Source organism: Labeo rohita, chromosome 20 (genome assembly GCF_022985175.1).
Source record: "Labeo rohita strain BAU-BD-2019 chromosome 20, IGBB_LRoh.1.0, whole genome shotgun sequence".
Classification (NCBI taxonomy): domain Eukaryota; kingdom Metazoa; phylum Chordata; class Actinopteri; order Cypriniformes; family Cyprinidae; genus Labeo; species Labeo rohita.
The window spans coordinates 3,638,721-3,660,566 of record NC_066888.1 but is presented as its reverse complement, the minus strand read 5'-3'; the positions used below and the strand labels follow the sequence as shown (position 1 = coordinate 3,660,566).

General features: G+C 35.9%; 1 protein-coding gene, 1 non-coding gene and 1 pseudogene across 3 annotated transcripts in view; 1 reads left to right on the top strand and 2 right to left on the bottom strand.

The window, feature by feature from the left end:
- The window catches only part of ccdc85cb (coiled-coil domain containing 85C, b), a 44,999-nt gene extending 28,377 nt beyond the window's left edge, over window positions 1-16,622 (bottom strand). For both annotated transcript variants that reach the window (XM_051138827.1, XM_051138828.1), the window contains exon 1: window positions 15,346-16,622. In XM_051138827.1, coding sequence (XP_050994784.1) covers window positions 15,346-16,045 — 700 coding nt within the window. In that variant the 5' untranslated portion in view covers window positions 16,046-16,622. The remainder of the gene's footprint in view (window positions 1-15,345) is intronic.
- Window positions 16,623-18,178: 1,556 nt separating this feature from the next.
- On the top strand, window positions 18,179-18,251 carry trnat-ugu (transfer RNA threonine (anticodon UGU)). The gene has a single exon. It is a non-coding gene; the product is annotated as a tRNA-Thr (tRNA).
- Window positions 18,252-18,393: 142 nt separating this feature from the next.
- The window catches only part of LOC127183028 (cholesterol 24-hydroxylase-like), a 54,293-nt pseudogene continuing 50,840 nt past the window's right edge, over window positions 18,394-21,846 (bottom strand).

Sequence of the window (21,846 nt, the reverse complement as noted above, 5' to 3'; positions counted from 1 at the left end):
ACTCACCCCCTTGTCATCCAAAATGTTCAAGATTTTGGAAGTTCAAATTCGGGGCACCATATCAGTCCATTATATGGAGAAAAATTCTGAAATGTTTTCCTCAAAAAACAATTTCTTTACAACTGAAGAAAGAAAGACATGAACATCTTGAATGACAAGGGGGTGAGTACATTATCTGTAAATTGTTCTACTGGAAGTGGACTTCTCCTTTAATTTGACATTTACTTGGAGAATTCACATAAATTTCAGAATGCAATGTAATTAATAATCTCAATATGGCTAAATACTGGTCAATGAAACAGCCTGGATGACATCAGTGAATCATTAGTTCTAACGTATCACATAAGGTGTGACCAACCAGATATAGTCATTTGTTGAACATAGTAATTATGAAAACTACGTTCAAAAAAAAAAAAGAAAATCACCTGCCTATCTATTATGCTCTCATTCAGATCACGTGTAGACTTGCCTTTCACTTTTAATTCTCTTAAGAGCAGACAAACAGACACAGGGCAGGCTGGAGTATTTAAGCTGTTTGTTTGCTGTTGGGCGGCAGGCAGAGCGCCTGCGGTACAATTCTAGCGGATTCCACAGTTTTAAGTAACGCTGACACCACAAGCCTCAGAATTTCAGTGCATCGTCTAAGCCGGCTAAATGGTGTGATCTCACCACTGGCGAGAGGAACCCTTATGTAACCCAAGACGCCAATGTGTTTATCTAGGAAGACATGAACTTCAATTATCTGTGTTGTTTCTGGGCAAGTACAAATTTCTACTCCTCCACCATGGACCACTAACATTGCAGAGGTCATTGGAGAAAAAGCTAAATATTTTACAATGTGGATGGAATACAGCAAGTCAAAAAGACCCACAGGATCCTTATGAGCTATGAACCGTGATCTTAGAGTTTGAGGTGATTATGCAATATGAAAATAAATGTTGGTCTATTCTTCATGAAACTATTGTGTGGATTCATAAGACTTGATCTTTCACAAAAAAAAAAAAAAAAACATTGTGACATTCTCCACCTTATTCAAGTGTGAATAAGCATAATCATGCTGTGCAATCAACCAGGCATTATTTAGAGGCATCAGTTACCTTCTTATTTGCATACATGAAAATACTAACTAATCTGACTAATCCTAGCCTCAACATCATTCACTTTCAGATAAAATTTCTAAATCTCTGCTTAAATCAAGAATGGGACTTTCTCTCTTTCTTAGCCTAAGCAAATGGCAATAGTCTCAGGGGAAAAAAAGAAAAACCAGCCAAAATTACTGAACTGACTTCTCAATAGCTCAGGAATTTGACATGAAGGTCAGACCAACATGTGTGGGCACTTACAAATTTGTCTTTTTTCAAATTCTTGTTCTTAGTCAAAACATTTCAGACCATTTTGGTATCTACTGTGGTTTTATATAACCGTTATAACTGCTATTTATAATGTATGGCGCTTGCAGTGGACTGAAGATGTTTCACAAGAAACTTAACAAGGCAACTGGGGAATACTGAAGTTCTACCGCTGTTCTCACATCACTTGGCAGTGTGGTATATGAAAGACATTTAGAGAAAGAAAAAAAACTTTTTCAACAAATGGAAAAAGTAGATCAGTAAACAACTCACATTTTGTAGAGGAACTGTAACTGAGAGTAGTACTTGACATGCTTTCAATTCAATTGAAACAATCTAAAAGCTATTTTAGATGACTAGCAGCTCATTAGGTGATTGTAAAAAGCTGGAAGGTGTACCCAGTGATCCCAAAATATGTGGATGTTTGTGGATACTTAAATACTACATACTGATCATTTTAAAACGGTCAAACAGTGGACATCAGTCTGCATGATATACTGGTGTATCACTACCTAATGTACCTTGTAAGGTCTGAAGAACTAGACACTGCCTTTTGTTGAACATGGTAACTATGAAAACTTACACTCAAGAAATCCCCTGCCTATATCCACTACATTAGTAAAAACTACAGATCCATTTTCTGCTTAATTCTGCAAGTGCTGATTCTATGCTGGCTTGTGTCAATTTAGTTTTATTTAGAGGCTGTGTCTTTTACACAATCCACAATCTTTTCAAAGAACTAGAAGTCATTTTGTCTACAATGAAGGATTAAAGTCTTTGTGATCCTGGACCACAAAACCAGTCATAAGGGTCAATTTTTAAAAATGAATAAGCTTTCTATTGATGTATGATTTGTTAGGATAGGACAATATTTGGCTGAGATGCAACTATTTGAAAACCTGGAATCTGAAGGTGCAAAATCGCCTTTAATGTTGTCCAAATTATGTTCTTAGGAATGCATATTACTTATCAAAACTTACATTTTGATATATTTACGGTAGGAAATTTACAAAATATCTTCATGGAACATGATCTTAGTATCCTATTGATTTTTGACAATAATTCTGACCCATACAATGTATTGTTGGCTATTGCTACAAATATACCTGTGCTACTTAAGACTGTTTTTCTAAAATCTATGGCTTTAGCTTGGGCATATTTAACGGCGCCTATGTTTATGCTTCTATGGTCAGGTCTCCTTATTATTATCTTTCCACATATTATGCAACTGACCCTGGAAAAACATTACTTCAACATGCTAATGAACCACAGCCATGTCAGCATCGCTCTCCAAGCCATATCTTTCCATAAGGGATGAAGATTTTTCGGTACATAAAAGTGCATGTGCATGCAGTAGTATGACTATTGTGGTCTCCTTGTGGGATAGTAGAGGTGTGAATTTTAAAACATGGCTCTTGCCTACAACAGATCCAAGTGACATTTCAAAATGTCTGTAAGGTCCCTGTGAGAGACCTGAGGTCATATTCAAAAGTATTCTCGCTCATTTTAGTACCTACCACTGAACCAGCGTCCTGTATAATCTCTGACCACCAAGTGTTCACTGGTCCCACTGGGCGCTGATGGAGCCAGAGATGAAACCGCAATGCGGAGACCTCAGGCAAGCTCTGACTTCATCTGATGGAAACGGCTTCAGTGCAGTTTTTGCAAAGCCCTGACTGACACATCTGTGGTGAAGAAAAAACTGAGCTCAACCAGTGGTGATATCTTTCACCGGATTTGTGAGTTTCCCAATTAGTGTGGGTTACGTAACAACCTCATTCCGAGTATTCAGAACAGCAGGGACAGTGTCCCTGGCGTAAGGACAGTTTCTCTGAAAAGACATCTGACGTGTGCTGCAGTTTTGTTATGTATCAATCTTCAGGCTTGTTTCTAACTAGAAATATACTTTCATTTGAGTGACAATTGTTGTTGCATTCATTCATTGGCGAATGAGTGACTGATGGCATTTTTTGAAACAAGCCTTGACCTCCTTTGAAGCTAAAAAATAGCACAATTAGTGACAATACCACAGGAGAGGATAGCGCATACTCCAAAAACACAAAAAATGGTATCCTAGCAACAGCAGACTGATGCTGGAGGGTTTTGCTTTATTCCAGAAATGCATCTAGAGTTTAATCTGCTCAGATCTTTCTCTGCTCTATAAACTACTTTGACTAGAGCTATTTGAAAAAATAGACTCTGATTACTTGATTGCAGTTTTTTTCTTTACCCTCTTTTGCACACATATACTAGATATAATAAAGGAAACTTTTTGTTTACTTTACTTTTCATTTAAATGTACAGTTGACAATATTTCAATTGTCTTATTTAAAATTAACAGCAAATTTTAAGTTAAAATCAAAGTAAAGAGAAGTTGACTATTTGTTTCTTACCATTTTGTTTTCACTAGTTCATTTTAAATACTCATGCAAAGTTTTTTTTAAAAGCACAAGAATATTTCATGTCATGTCTCGGTTAAGTCAATTAAGTAAAAGGGTTTACAACAACAAAAATAATTAATTTAAAATTACTTAATTTAAAAAAATGCTTGCAAAGTGAAATAAAAACAGTTGCAACATCACCTCAGTAGCAGAAGATAAAATGTTCCACAAAAGTATTACATATAAATTGTCCCACTTTAAACTTTATCATCAAAACAGAACAAACGCTACAAAGACTAAAATATGGATGAGCCTTATTGCAAAGAGGACAGAATCAAATTATAGTTAATAGTTGGTAATAAACAGCTTCATCTAAGCCGATATGGATGTTCCTTGCACAAAAATAGATTAGATTTATTTACAGTATCTGCCATTTACTGACTGATTTATAAAGACCTGTCTGTCTCACAGCTCCTAAAGTGTGGAATTTTCTAGAATTTCCTAAAGTGTGGAATTCTCTGTTGCTGCATGGCTAAAAACCTAAGAGCACCTAAGAGCAAAATCAAACAGTGTAAGATATCTTAAGGATGTTATCATTCAAAGACGCTGTTCTTTTATGAATACACTTAGATAAGCTCTTTAGACTGCTGCAGACTTAATACAGCAAAAACCACAGCAAGACAGTGGTCAAGAAAATTCGATGACAGACAATTTAGAAATTTTCCAAACTATAAACAGTGGCTTGGTCTGTTTCTGAGCAGGACGCTTAATCCCTGAGGTAAGAAAATATTTTAGAGAAGGAAACCTAAAAAACGGTTTGCGTCATGGCTGAATTGCAAGGTGGGCATTAATTTTCAACAATTCAGCGGTTCCACAATTCTCCAGAAAGCACTGTAAATTGCAAAAAAATATGCAAAAGTCTATCATCCCAAGATCTGCTAAAATAAGACCACTGGTGTACTGGTCACAAACCTCGAATCCCGTCCTCTTATGAGGATTGGGACGCCAACAGAGTTCGAATCCTGTCTGAATGGTGTGACAGAAAGGGTGTAACCCACATCAAAACTAAAAGTCTACAGGACAGACATTTCAACCCAGCTCAGAAAGTTTTTCTTTTGCATGCAGACATGATCAGTGTAATTAGTCTTGCAGATGGTCACTTCTTTCTAGCAAACATGGACAGGCAGACAACTCATTCCTCAAAAGCAAAAGGAAATATGTGACCCTGGACCACAAAACCAGTCTTAAGTAGCACAGGTATATTTTATAGCAATAGCCAAAAATTACAGTATGGGTCAAAATGATTTTTATTTTATGGCAAAAATTATTAAAATGTTAAGATCATGTTCCATAAAGATATTCTGTACATTTCCTACCGTAAATATACAAAAACTTAATTTTTGATTAGTAATATGCATTGCTAAGAACTTCATTTTGACAACTTTAAAGGCAACTTTCTCAATATTTTTATTTTTTTGCACCCTCAGATTCCAGATTTCAAAATAGTTGTATCTCAGCAAAAAATTGTCCTATCCTAACAAACCATACATCAAGGAAGGCTTATTAATTCAGCTTTCAGTTGATGTCTAAATGTCAATTTCAAACAACTAACCCTTACGACTGGTTTTGTGGTCCATAGTCACATATGAAATATGAAGATCCCGTTTTGGGTATTTCAGGTATGGAGCCCCTAAGGGGACATGATGGTGAGAAAAAAAAATTATGAAATGGGAAGAAAATTATAATTTGTTCTCTCGAAAAACTATTGCATTGCTCATAAAACTTTGTGTTGACTGGCAATGCGCTGAAATATAGTTTTCCCTATCTATCAAATTTTCTCAGGAGAATTTAAAATTTTTGCAAAAGCATTCAAATTATTCCTACAACATCATTTTTGTTCTCACCATGTCCTTTTAGGGGCTTCATTTTTAGGAATTACACTATGTGCATGGGGCCAATGGATGAAGTTGAAAGTGGGATATTAATGACCAATTCATCCATTAAAAAAAAAAAAAAAAAAAAAAAAATAAGAAAACCCCACAATAAAGTTGGTGAAGAAAATATTACATGTGTTAAGATAAAAGGCAAGGTCCAGCAATTGCATGCCACAAATTGGACAAAGTCATCAGAATAACATCTGGGACAAAACATCAAAGGTGAAAGACAGAGACACACTTTGTGAATTTGTTTAGTGAATACCCTCTCCTGGCAGATTGCAGAAATGGCTGACGCTCACAGGAAAAGCTCCCTCCAAATTGGCCTCTGATGACATTGGGGACACTTTAGTTAACTTTTGCCTGACACAAGATGAAGGTCACAGTGTGCATCAACAGAATCGGATTGCTGATTGTGTTCTTTGGAGCAGCTAGTGCCCTGCCAATGTGCCACCTGGTTGCTTCATTAACAACTTCATTACACAGCATTTCATTAGGCAGCAATAAATACACAGAAAATCAATGCATTCCCACCTGGATAAAGCCTGGATTCATGCTAGAAACGGCTTTACAAGCTCTAGTCATGAACACTACTTGTGGAGGTGGTAAAAAAAAAAATAGTGATGTGCAAAACTGTTTTCATAGTCGATAACCAGTGAGCAGTCTGAATTGCTAGTTGGTGTTCAGGAAGCCCTGAATAAGAATAATAAGGCTGGTTTGGGGTTCACCTGACATGCGATTAGACTCGTTTCTTTAGGGAGTGTAGCAGAGGGCATGTTCTTGTGTTCAAAAACAACTAGAATGGAATGGAACAGAACACAGGGGTCTTGAGATACATTCTCCATCAACAAATGAAAAATGTCTCATTATTTACTCTCTCTAAGGACCAGCTTAAACCAGCATCAAAACATACCTAACCAGCATCAAAGCATACCTACCAGCATATGCTGTTTTTTTCACCAGGGTTTTGGGACAGAAGGGTGAGCAAATGACCATTTTTTTCTATATACTACGTCAGTGGTTTAACAGCTGAAGCACAGCATGCGGTCAGTGCTACAGCTAATAAAAAAGCTAAATAAAACCACTGCTGCTATTTTTTTTTTTTTATAAACCTACAAATAAAATCTGAAAAAGTTTAACACAGAACATTTACAGACATACTGCTTTACCATTTTCTGAGGGAGCAGACTAGTGGTTATTTAAACTATACGCTTGTCTTATCTCAATTTGTATCGTCTCACGTGGGGTTCAATGTGTGAGTCTTACATGTCTCTTTATTCAGGTTGTTGCGAAAGGACTCACCATTGTTTAATATGGAATGTGGGAATTCGTGACAGGCTGCCTTTCTGTCTGACTAAAGCCAGCTGAGAGAGTCTCTGTGTGCCATCTCATGCCTGTTCTCCTGGGCCCAAACAACCAATATAAACAAGAACTGACACTATTTCCGAGCCACACATAAAGTGTAAAATATGGTCTCTTGTTGTATTTTCTTTGCCCTTTAAATCTGCCACGGATTCATTAATGTCCTACATACTCTGACAGCATAAAGTACATAGAAAGTTTTGTTTAACAATACCACGTTGTGATTCATCTGTCATGTGCATACCAGAAAAACAAGTTTTAAAAGAGCAACACTTCCTACGCGTGGTCAGCGGAGTGGCACACCCTTTAAACTTGTAGATGATATATTTAAGAAAAGGAAAAAACCTGACTAAAGAACTCTGCCGAGTTATATGGCAATGCAAGAGTATCCATTCTTGTCCCTGGGAGTTGGACAATGAGCCTATTTTCAAAAAAAGTGGAGAGTTCCTTTAAAATAATAGAAACGAATAGAAATATGAAAATGAAAAGTTTAGAATCCGAAATTCCATGAATGTTATACAGCGTCATCACACTAAGATGCAATCTGTGGGCTTGGCAAATGATTGAGTTGTAAAGAACTGGCTGAACTAGTTTATCAGGCTCACTTTGACCCTCAAAAGGTCACTGCCCTCATTCTTACACTGGGTTCAGTGATTTTACCACCCACTGATGCAAGGTGAAACATCCCTCATGAGGTATCTCAGGAACATACAACCAAAGACGGTCAAAAACAGACAGACATAAAGACTGTATAGGCCATCAAGAGATTTTTTTCTAACTTTTTTAATCTGTGTGGAATCTTTTATAATCTGCATCCTTAACCATCTCAGCTATTACTCGTGTGCCACATCAAACTTGCCAAAATTAACCTGTCAGGATTAAACCTAATCTATCTGGATAAACCAAGACAACACATTGACTCATATAACTGCCAAAACGCTACAAGCACTGCATTAAAAAAAAAAAACTGATTTGCATTGCAATTTGATAAACATTTGGATACATAATCATTTTAAGTTGCTTCCTAGATACGATTTTGTGGTTTAATAACAACACCAGGAATTTTGTTTTTGATTACTTGTACAGCCCTAATTGCATTTCTAAAGCTGTAGGATGCCATCAAGTTTTTAAGAGATGCAGACATTCACCGCCAAAGTTCAATTTGGCTAAATTTCAAACTAAAAATCCATACAGATTCCGACATCCATTTAGAAGTTACCCAATAACACACATACTAGATGCAACAAGACTGCCTGTCCTAATTTACCTCCCTGGAGTCCTGGGCCCACTGCTCAGATAATACCCCCTCTAAGTCTTATCCCATTGCCATTTTCTACTTTTGATCTGTTTTTTTGTTTTACGCTCATATTGAAATACATAAGTATAAAGCACTCATAGTTTCCCCTTTACTGCTAATAACTTTTTTTGTGATCAAATATTTATTAAAAGAAAAAAAACAACAAAACATCACAAAATATTTCAAACAGCCAAAGGGAAATATACATCTATATCAAATACATACACACACCCATGCATGAATGCAAAATAAACAGTTATTAAAAGGAAAAAAAACATTACTGCTAATAACGGTATTAACTTTTTTTTAAATGACTTAAAAAAGATAATTTACAATAATTATTTAAAAAAAAACAACAACCCAGAATAACCAAGAATGCCTATAATATTAGGAACAAAAAAACAAAGAAAATAATTTACATCAACATTTATTATTAGTGTTAGTATTATTATTACATTAATAGTTAAATTAAGTTAATAATAATTAAAAAAAACAACAACAACAACAACAACAACAAAAAACACAGGAAAAATGTAAATTCCAATAACTGTGACATTTTGATGGACACTATAGTTAACGGTAATATTTTAGGCATTTTTGTGGATTTTATGACTGTTGAACACAAACATAAACTTAACACTGCCATATTACTTTTCTAATAAATGTTCCCTTATGGTCCAAAATGAAAAAAATCCTGTTTTTATTTATTATAAAGTATAACTCCTACAACTTTGATTGGTCTAATTTGGCATGTAAATAAACTTCTTTGGTATTTGTAGTCCTTATGTGGTAACTTGGTTTCAGAAATCATATTTGAGGTAGGACTGTTTCAAAACAAAAAGTTACCCGCATGCCTATTTTACTTGTCACTACAAAATGCATTTGTAAAATCTTTTTTGCAATTCGAGAGAGAACCCATGGTTTGAAAATGTCTTTTCTCATCTTGATTTTAGAAATAAATCTGAGCGCTCTATTATTTAAACATTTCTAAACTAACAAAAGATCAGGTTGACTGACACAAAGACATATGCCATATCACTGTAGGAGATAATGAGAGAGAGTAGATTTGAAACCATGCAAAACATGGTTTATGTGCATGAAGTTCAATCGGACACTTGTTGGACAGAATCTTGTTTTGCTTTCAAAATCTAAATTACAATCAAAATGTAGATAATATCAAATATGTTGTCCACAGAAACCAGTGTTAGAATATGCTAGCAATGCAGCACTATTTCCTGTGTGTAAAGGCTTTAAGTCTTGAAACCATAGAGTTGTGAGCAGTTGTGCAACACAGCTTGGGATCGAACATTGTGATGAAATATGAACCTGTCTCTGATGATTACCGCAGCACCATCTGTGCATTGGGACAGCCAACGGCTCGACTGATTGATGAGACCCCTTAAGCAGGAAAGAGAGCAGGGGACCTCATATACACACACACTCTCCAATCCATCCACTGTCTATTTGCCTTACCACTAGCCAATGTCTCCAGCAAATACCTCCACAAGTCCCACTTCACTCACTTAACACCTTCATATGGCTGTTAGCATGTCTGAGGAATCCCTGTGGAATCAAGACACACACTCCAAACATATGCGCTCAGCCTGACCGTCTTATTAAATGGCACTGCACCACAGATTGAATCCAGACCACACACATTGACCTCAGAGGATTTAACCATGATAAAATGTATTTCATTGATCGCACAAGCAACAGGCCTAGATCAGGGTAGACCACCATGTTGTGTAGAAGTGGCGAATCTGATCAAACCCGTCAAATAAATGCTGTGAAGATTCTGTTTTTAACCCCCCCATCATGTTTTACAAGAAAATACAATTTCACATTTAATGTGCTACTAGCTGAGTGAAAATTGGTTCTACCTCAAATTTTGCATCAGTGTATGCAAGTTACAACTTAGCCTAGCTGCAATATAAAATGATTTACATTACAACTTAAAACTTCACTTATATATTAAATATTTTTGTGTTGCGTATTTCAGTAGGTTGAAAAACCTTCCATCAAAATTGTCCTAAAATCAAAACAATACCTGTTCTTACTCTATTATTTAATCTGTTGTTATTTTCGTAAATCGTTTATAAGGTTATATATATATATATATATATATATATGTGTGTGTGTGTGTGTGTGTGTGTGTGTATATATAAAGTCAGGTGAAAAAGTTAGGACACCCTATTGAATTCTATGGTTTTCCATATCAGGACATCATAAAAAAAAAAACTGGTCCTTGGATGGTCTCAAAATTTTAAAAATAAAACCTCAGATGAACAACAACACATGACAAATTGCACCGTATCATTATTCACTGAAGTTAGGACACCCTTACTGTTAACATTGGAATTAAGAGGGTAAATAACAGTCAAGCACTGCTAATCAAACACATTTGATTAACTGATCATCAGCAAGTCTGAGCACCTCTATAAAAGCATAAGCTTTGGCAGTTTGCTGGTCTTGAGCCTTCAGGTGTGTGTTAATACAATGCCAAGGAGGTAAGACATCAGCAAACATCCTGGAGAAGCAATTGTTGCTGCCATCAATCTGAGAAGAGTAATACGGCCATTTCCAAACAATTTAAAACAGACACCTCTCCTGGACGTCCCAGAAAATTCACCCCAAGATCAGACCGTGTAAAGCTCAGAGAAATGGCAGACAACCCAAGAACTACACCTCAGACTCTACAGGCCCCAGTTAACATGTTAAATGATAAAGTTCATGACAATACCATTACAACAAAAATATGGGACAAAAATGGCATGTTTGGAAGGCTTGGAAAAAGAAAGTCTCTTCTTTCTAAAAAAAAAAAAACAAAAAAAAAACAAACACTGCAGCACAGTTTAGGTCTGCAAAGTTGCATCTGAACAAAAAACAAGTTTTCTAGAATAATGTCCTTACAGACGAGGCTGAAGTGGAGATGTTTGGCCGTAATGCACAGCACCAAGTTTGGTGAAAACCTAAAGAGCATATCAGCACAAACACCCCATACCAAAAAACAAGCATGTTGGAGGAGGGCTGATAATTTTGGGCTTGTTTTGTAGCCACAGGACCTGGGTACCTCACAGTCATTGAGCTGGCCATGAACTCCTCTGTATATCAAAGTATTCTAGAGTCAAATGCGAAGGCATCTGTCCGACATCTAAAGTTGGGCCAAAATTGGGTCATGCAACAGCAATGATCCCAAGCACACCAGCAAATCTACAACAGAATGGCTGAAAAGAAAAGAATCAAGGTGTAGCAATAGCCCAGTCAAAGTCCAGAGCTCATTCTGACTCAAATGCTGTGATGAGAGCTGTGCATAAGCAAATGCCCACAAACTTCAATAAACTGGAGGAACGTTTAAAAGAAGAGTGGTCCAAATTCCTCCAGAACGATGTGAAAGACTGATAAAGTCACACAGAAAATGAATGCTTCAAGTTATTGCTGCTAAAAGCGGATCTACAGGCGATTGAATTATAGGGTGTCCTAACTTTGTCACACATGGCTTTTCCATCTTGGCTGTATTTTTCTTAAATAAATAATGACACAGTGTGATATGTCATGTGATGATGTTTATCTGAGGATTTATTTTCAAAATTTTAAGACCTGCCAAGGACCAGAAAACCATGGAATTCAATAGGGTGTCCTGACTTTTTCACATGACTGTGTATATATAAAATCTTACAAACAAAAATAACAACAGATTAAATAATAGAGTGTATAAATACTTGTAAATTTGTCAATTTAAATAAAATTAAAAGTTGCATTTCAGTGACAAGAACATTTTTTATTATCCATCTGGTAATAAAAATTTTGGGGAAATGTGCTTACAAAAACAATTCGCAACAGTCCTAATAACAGCAAAAAAATAAATAAATAAATAAAGCAAAATATTAATTATTATTATATGATTTAACAGTCTTTGTAAGCATAAGACAGCAAAAGTAAGACCTAACCATGATCCATTGTCAAACAATCGCTAATGTTTTAAAGTTGATATTTTAGGTCATTTTATACTTACTAAACATCGTCAATTTTGATATATATATTAAAAGCAATTGTAAAGCTAGCCAATCCACCACCACTTCAAAACTGAGAGTCAGAACAGCCTGTGTGTAGCACAATACTGTCCTTTCATCTGAAATCCTGCTGCTGCTGAAGTGCAGCTAAAGCCAGGCTTAACATGCCATTTCATTACAGTTATCAAACAGTCAGCTCATGTGGGTGTTCAGTGCTTGAACAGGGTGATCGCATTGATTTCTTTTTGTGAGCCCTTCCACGGCACAAGAAACAAAGACCATCAGCAAATCCAAAATCCATACACACGATTTACTTGTAAAAGCAATTAACATGGGACCTTCACTCAAGTCCACACTCGATGCAAGCGATACTGTTGTTTAATTGATCTAAGGTGATTTAGGTAATTACCACTGGGGTAATTATCTACATCTTCAGTAACGCTGTAAGATCTAAACACTTACCAGTTAAGTACATACATTTACTATATTTACATTAGTACATTGTTCACCCAAGCTGCTCTGCAAAGTTTGTTCTTCCAGTTTCATATTACGTACTGAACTTAAAACGAAAGCATCAGGAAATGATTACACTTACCATGCTAGTATTAGTTAAACAGCTTTTTGAAATCAAGTCATCCATTTCACTGTTCTGTGTTAAACCTCCAATCTCAAATATGATTTTTTTCCAAGTTATAAGATTGGTGAGCAATACTGTTAAATACCCAATGAAATGGCTTGACAAGTTCAGGTTTTTCTGTTTACATATTTCCAATTAAAACATTAAGTAATGTTTATTTAACTCAAACGATCCCTACTTATTAGATATGTGGGACCTTTTCATTTTACTGTAAATAGAATTTGACTGGAGAAAACAATTGTACACGCCCATTAATGAAAGATGAGTAATCAGTAGTTTTGGTTTGTTTTTCTGTAAGACAAAGACTTCCAGGAATATTCACCTAACAATGACTATTTGTTGTTAATTTACTCACCTTCAGAGCATTTAAGATGTAGGTGACTTCTTTTTTCTTCAGTAGCACAGTAAATAAGACTTTTAGCTGAAACCATGATCCATTAGTGATTCATAAAATGTCAATGTCACTTTGTCACTTTGACAGACAAAAAAAGCATATCAGGCAATACAAAATGAATACCTGTGGCTCTTGACGATATATATAGAGGTCTTAAGAAGCAAAACTATCAGTCTGTGCAAGAAAATGAACATTATTTATAACATTACCTATAATCCATAGTTTCAGGTTAATGGTCCAGAGTGATGTCCAGTTCATTTTAGTGAACGTGATGAACTAGTTCACCAAATCGGACTGAACCGACTGAAACAGTTTGTGGCTTAAGCAGCACAGATCTAAAAGTTACTCAATCAAAACTTAGTTTTAGACATGCCTGACAGACACTCCGACCAGTGTATATGATCCTATGAACTTTTTCAGCACTTCAGTTACTGATGAGCTCCTGATACAAGTGTGAACCAAGCACATCAATGAAGTAGCAAATTAAAGTTTTTATGGTTTCTCATGATTTATGTAAAAAGGGGAGTCAATTAAAGCTGCAACCTGTAAATTTTGCCTCTTTGTTGCCATCTCTGTTTCATACCTACAATTGCAGTTATTTGCGGAATTATCTTCTTTACGTGTGTTGTGCATTGGCACGGCTCTTTAGCGCAGATAATTTGAATGTTTGAGGTGTTATGTGTGGGATGTCAGTCAACACACCAGTGTGGATATTCACTGTACTTTGGAATTAGATTCTACATCTTGGAAGTAGGACCCAAATAAGAAGTTTCACTGGAAAATGTCATCATGTCTGCCAGTTTTGTTCTGACCAACTAAAAAAAGAATAATAATATTTAATAAATTGCGCTACCAATGGTGATTAAATCTAACAATCGCAAAATTAGCTTAGAATCCAGTCAAATGGTGAAAATTATTATTATTATTGTTACCCTTTGTTGTCAAATTGTTAATGTTAACAACATCAACATTACGTGACTATGTGCAGCTATTTAGTGTGTATTAGCATCTGTAGATTTCAATTTCTGTACTGTGTAATCCCTAACTGTTATACCATTCGGATGTCATTGACCCCAAAATGCAATTTAATGTGCCTTAGAACTCGTTCTCTTGAAAAACACAAATCTTTTGTAAGTACAGTGTAATCCCACATATTTAAAACTGAAATATCATTTAATTTCAGTCACTTACTTGTGTTTTATTACCAACATCCACCACTAGAGACTCTATTCTGAAAACGACAAGTTTAATTACTCCAGCTGCTCTAAAAAGAGGCTATAAATGATGTGCCACCAGCAGCATCCACTCACGTGATATAGCCTACTAGCCGGCCGGGACTCCTTCTTTAGATGTGACGTAATGACACAAAGAGTATTAAGCTTTCCGTTGTGAATCATGCTAAGGGAGATAGTTTTGAACATTGACTCTCTAACAAAAAAAAATTATGGAATGCAGTTTTAAGCTTAGCTTTTTCACCTTATATGCTTAGACATGTAAAACATGTAAAACGAATAATTTTTGGGTGTTTTAATAATATAATTGCATATATGTTATGTCATTATGTGGTTATGTAAACAAAGTGGTCAATCAGTTATTTAAACCAGTAATTTTATGTTGCCTAATATGCTTTTTTGACTCTCAAAGTGACGGCAGCTGTTCATTTTATGAGCCACTGGCATTTTAAGAACCATGGGTTCAGCTAAAAATCTTCACTGTTCTACTGAAGAATGAAGTCACTTGCATCTTGGATGGCCTAAGACTGAGCAAATGAACAGCAATTTTTTTTTTTTTTTTTGTGAACTATTCCTTTAAATGTGTATATTTGATACAAATTAATTTTGTCAACTTTTTAAGAGTGTATTAACATGAATGGCATTAAAACGTAAAGACATGAATTAATAGCCACAAAACTCGATTTCGATTTAACTGGGGTTTTAAATAATGATGGTGGTGGAAAAAAAAAAAAAAGTAATCTACTCACCATTAAGCCCATTGGGGATGCTCCTGTGATGATGTGGAGCAGAGAGATCATCCATTGATCGTCTTATGGTGCCAATCTTGGTTTCTACAGTCTTGTGTATATGATTATGATGATGATCAGGGCTGCCTGCGCTTCCACCGCTGGAGGTACTGCTGCCATCGCCAACATCTCTGACAGTGCCCGAACCTCCATTCAAGTTACTCAGACTGGACTGGCTGTCTATTGAACTCCTAGATCCTGCTCCATTCCTATCTTCATCCAACATGAGAATGATCTCCTTCAGTTCTGCATTCTCCCGAAGAATGTTTTCCTGGTTGGCTTCCAGCTCCTTGAGTTTCTGCTGATAGGTGCTCACGTCCTTCCACACGGAGCTCGCTGTATACCTCCCAAACCTCTGCCATTCCCGAGACAGCTTCTTACCTTTCTGCCGATCATCATCAAGAAAGCAGCAGAGTTCCCTGAGCTCTTGGTTATCGTCTTGCAGTTTCTGGTTGATCTCCTTTAAATTGCGGATCTCGTGGAGGTGCACCTGCAGTCTGCGGTTGACGTCCTTCATCATGTTCCCATGTTCTAGCATTAGGTTCATTTTCTCACTGTCAGCCCTTCTTAGTCTCTTAATCAAGTCCTCTTTGCTCCATCTGACCAGTTCATCATCAGAGATCTTACTCAGATCATCATTAGGACAATGTTTTGCCATCATGATTCTTATAGAGGAACAGTCTCAGGGTTAAATATTCAACATAGATCTAACATAGCGCTGTGTTTCAGTCCCACCAGAAAAACGCAATATAAAAAAGCATTAAAAGGCAATTATTCACGTATTAGATTATGCAAATATTCACGGGAATCCCTTTAAAATGGAAGACTATGCATGAACCGATTTGTATTCCACACAAATTTATTTTCAAACCGTCAAACCTTTATTAACGCCCCACTTACCGATAACTTTACAATCACGCGTGTATTTAAATATCCTAAAATATGCGTGATACACATATCCACGAGCATCGTTGTAAATGAATCGATGTCTTTCTCATGAAAAAAAAATCCTTTAGACACGCGTGATCTTACAGGTTTCAAGAGCAGCTGTAACGTTATTTCAAAAAATAACAACCGTAAACACCGCCTTCATTAAAAACATGCCCATATTCACGTTAAAATTCATCGGAAACTTCAAAGATCAGATGTGAAGGGGTTTGCCGTTCAACTCCTCACGTGTGTCAATGTTCAGGGTCTCGGGTTCGGTTCTTCCCCTTGACTGGTGTGAAATGATCCGAGCGGATTCTGAGCAGGTTCAGAGATGAGAGGCAAAAAGCAGGATCTGCCCTCTTAAAGAGACAGCACCGCATTCCCTCAAACGGTCAGATTTTAATAGTTTAATAGTTAGAAATTTTAATAGTTATTTGATATATACTTAACTTATTAACCTATGTTTAGGCCTAATTTAATTATAATTAATTTTCCCATTTGTGACTCTGGACCGCAAAACCAGTCATAGGAGTCAATATTTGGCCGAGATACAACTTTTTGAAAATCTAGAATCTGAGGGTGCAAAAATAAATAAATAAATAAATAAAATTCAAAATTCAAATATTGAGGAAATTGCCTTCAAAGCTGTCCAAATGAAGTTCTTAGCAATGCATATTACTAATCAAAAATTAAGTTTTGATATGTTTACGGTAGGAGATTTCATTCATTCATTTTTAAGTGAATAGAAAGTGTAAACCTGAAAACATTTTAAAGACCGATTTATTTTTGGTTAGTTAAAATAGCATAAATTGGTTCCCAGGAAACATACAAACAAAACATGTATACTTAAACACACTCTAAGTTCGTTTGGATAAGAGCAGACAAGAGTAAAAAGATCTTTATTTCAAAACATTTAAGACTATTTTAACCTAGAATAAAAAAATGAATAGTAATAAACAAATAAATACATTGAAAAAGCGTATTAGTATTTTGTAGGCTAATATTATGTTAAGAAATATTCACCGAAGACTGTTTAATCTCATGCTTCTAGAAAACTATACAACAATAATGTATTAAATATTTGCAAAGCATTCACTTAAATGAACGAAAGTATGGTTTCAAACCCGTAGTCTCATATGTTTCAATTTAAGTACAACCTTACATGACATTTTTGAGTAATTGTTTAAATTTATTTATTTATTTATTTATTTAAACGCCTTTTGGTTCGACCACAACCGTTTATAATATCGCTGTAGACCAGCGACACCAAGCGCTCCTGGTTTCTGGAGGGCTACTGTCCTGCAGTGTTTAGATCAAGGTTTTCAATATTTAGTAGAAACCTCCAGGCAGGTGTTTTGGAGCTGGTTGGAACAACACTCAAGACAGTGGCCCCTCACCGAGCTGAGTTTGACACATGTGGTTTGGACAACAAAAACACTTTATCGTACTACTGCAACATGTTATTGTGGAGAGTTATGTTGGTGAACTTCGCCCTCTAGTGGACAGAAAAAAAACCCTCCATCCGGGTATTACTTTTAGGCTTTTCGAGGCGACGAAAACATCGACTAACAATCCGTAAAAAATATTTTAGGTTGGCTAGTACATAAAATCTTTACTCGTTTTTTACTTTAATGCCTTAATAACTAACCTCGATCTCAATTAATTCTTATATTTATATATATATATATATATATTAAATTGTCAATTGTCACATCCGAGCTTTTTTGGGACATAACGCACTACTCAAAAAGAAAGGGTTAAGGAATATCACTTTATTTTTAACATCTAGAATTTGCATTATTCCGCAATATCACACTTGACTTTATGATTAAATAGCATTTTCTTCAACTGTGCTGCCACAGCTGGCTCCATAGCTCAGTGGTTAGAGCACTGGTCTTGTAAACCAGGGGTCGCGAGTTCGATCCTCGCTGGGGCCTGCCCGGGAAATGCTTTTTCATCAGACATGTTTATAATATATTACATTTGTACTTTAGCCAAAAAAAAAAAAATGCTACAATTTCACCTAATACCAATAAGAAACGCTAAATTTTAATAACAAAAATACACCACTTAAACAGCTAGATTTTAACCTCTTTAATCTCTTTGGTTAGGCAGCATATAGTGTGTACTACTGTATAAGACCACTTTAAAATCAGATAAACAGAATATTTTAGGCTTCTGACATTTTTAAACATATACCAGATACTTTTTAACTAACATCACTGAAATTTTCACTGAAATAGACAGAGAGACACGCGTCATAATCTGAAAACCACACCCAGCGGGGGGAAAACAATTGCAGGAAGCTGCCTCCTTGTCATTTTCTGACCTACAACAATAGAACGATGTCTGAAAGCTATGTGACAAGGTATACAGTAAACAAGCTAAAAAAAAACAGAATTACCTTTTTTAAAGAAGCTGTTGACCCCAAAACCGAGCATTTAAGGCCACAAAAGTTGAGCGCCACGTGTATGAGGAGAAACAATAATTTTCAACCATGTAAAAGGATTATTTTACCACCCTATATAAACCTGAGAGGAGGAGATATATAGATAAACTAAATTGTATTGCTCTTTATCAGTGCTCCTTTTTCCTTACCTTCTATTTGCTGGAGAAATTATCCAATGGTTCAAAAACAACTATTTGTGTCTTTAAATGCTCAATTGGTTGGTTGGTTCTCATGGAGCATGTATGTTTATATAATGTTAATTTTAAATAATTTACACAATGTATTTAAACTAAAACTTTAAATCACCATAATGAAGGACTTCGATAAAACAGAATAAAATTAATAAATTTCATAAATGATCAGCAAGTTAAAACATCTGTGCTCAGGTTAATGTGTAAATGTGATGCATACAGGAAAGTTGTCACAAAACAAGGGTCATAAACACATCCTATGAACAGTGTTTAATGTGGCAGATCACTCCGCTCTTGGGCCGCAGAGTTCCTGTGTCTTTAATGTCGAAAGACTGTCCAGGAACCAGGCTGAACTCATATCTCTGAAGCAGTTTGGCAAGCACAACTTTTGCCTCCATCTGAACGTAGAAACACAACAGAGTGGTCAAGATCACACCAATTTGGAATTAAATCTAAATGAATCAAATACATGAGTCTGCATGTTCTTAAAGTCTAAAAATTCTAAAGGAGAAAGGCAGGTACAAATGTGTGTGTGTACCTCGTATTTATCATGTTATGGGGACCAAATGTCCCCACAAGGATAGTAATACCAGTAAATGTTGACCTTGTGGACATTTTTTAGATCCCCATAAGGAAACAGGCTTATTAATCATGCAGAATGAGTTTTTTTCAGAATGCAAAAGTGTGCACAGTCTCCTGTGAGGCCTAGGTTTAGGTGTAGGGTGATAGAATATACGGTTTGTTCAGTATAAAAACCCTTACGCCTATGGAATGTCCCCATAAAACATGGAAACACAACAAGTGTGTGTGTGTGTATGTGTGCACTTCATCACCTGTGAGAAGACCTGCCCCAGACAGATTCGTGGACCAAGTGCAAATGGGTAGTAGGTGTAATAAGGCCTTACATATAAAAACACAATTACAAATAAGCAAATTTCATGCAAAAATGTCACAACATAATGTGGTGTAACATGGTGTGTTCACATAGTAAATAGCAGAATTATGAAAAAAAGCACACGTCCTAGTTGAACTTGTAATTACAACTTGTAGACTCTAAGCCATGTAATATCATGTGGGAACACTATGTAGCTAGCACAGAGTTGTTGTATTGTTTTGTCAAATGATTACACAAATTACACAGATTCACTGCAATAATAGTGTTACCTCAAATGAATAATTCAGAGATGAAGGTTGTAAACATCACATAATTACCATAATTATGTGGTGAATGTGGGAAAAAAGCTGAAACATTCTAAAATGAGACTGAGTAATGACTTACTTTGGGGCATTCACATCAAATCTCTCTGGATCAAACTTCATAGGATCTTTAAAATACGTTTCCATTCTTTGGGAGACATAGGAACTGAACTGTATGGAAAGAGCCAAAAGTTATTTAAAATGTTATAAATACATATACAATAAAATTAGTAACATTTATGACGCCATTGTTTATTTCTAATAAATATAATTTTGAAAACATAATTTTGCTAAACAATGACTTTCTTTCACTGTTCAATTCGAGTACAGCTGTCACTAGAATTGCCACACTGGGCCGGTACCATGATGGTGACAGAATCAGCCAATACTCACAGTAACTGAACAGCCCGCTGGGATTTTCAGCCCATTTATAACAATGTCCTCATGTATCCAACGACTGGTTCCTGGAGCAGTTGGGTACAGACGCAGGGTTTCCTTCAACACCTGCAGCATTAAGTCAAAAACACAAAAGACCATTCGAAGAAATCAATACAAAACTATTTGTGTTTGTCGCATGTCAAAGAACAAACAAACCTGAGACAAGTAAGTGAATTTTCCAAGGTCATCATATGAAATGTCTCTTTTCGTCCCAAGGATTTCATCCACCTCTGCTTTAGCCCTGGGAAGGAAAAGAAAGTATAAAGCATTGTAAAACAGTGCTGATGGAATACATTCATTTCCAAGAAGTGTTTTACCGCTTATATATCTCAGGATGTCTCCCTAATTCCATTATTGCAAATGAAAGCTGATTGGCTGTTGTCTCTTGCCCTGCAACAGAATCAAGCACTGTTTATAACTGCAAGGATTTATGAATGAAAAAATTAAACAAAGCCGAAACTCACCAGCAATGAAGAAAGTCACAAAATTGTCCAACATCTGCTCCTGATCTTTTGCACTATTAACATTTTCCTCCTCTAAAGTAAAAAATAGAAAGTGTTAAGGAGCTCTACTTAATGTTTTAAATTTTATTAGTACTTATGATTATTAACATTTCTGTCAGGACAACTCTCGGAGGGATTGGCATGGTAATGCACATGACAATGTTAATGTGTTTGGTCTTGGTGGAATAGATCTGCTACGCTGCTGATGCACAATTGTTTGGTTTAAATGTAGTATAACATTAAATGGTTTATTTTAAAAAAGACGTTGAATTAAATGACACATTACAATTTTTACATTTGCACAATTTTGCAGCCAATTTAAGTATTACCTGTGCAAAGGGAAAATACACTTAGGCATTTCATGTCTGAGCCACTTGAGAGCCACATACCTGCCGTTTTGAGGATTTGTGTGAGAATGTCATTGGGGACGTTTTCTCCATTTTCTATTGCTGTCTTCCTGTTTTGTATCCATTTTCTCCCGTTTTACGCAGGAGTTCAACTGCATCTTTAATTTGTTGCACAGTCTTCCAATTCTTGGGATGAAGCTTAAGGGAAAAAAAGATTATATAGCTTTACCCTACTACTTGGGAGTAACTTTGGATGAACTATCTTACCGCAAAGAATGGGTATCTGATATCGAACACCATGCCCTTTAAACACAGCTCAACTGCATGCTGGAAAGAGCTGTTATTTTGCTTCAAAAAATTTAAATCGACACCGAAAGCCACCTGTGGATGAAAACATACTACGTATT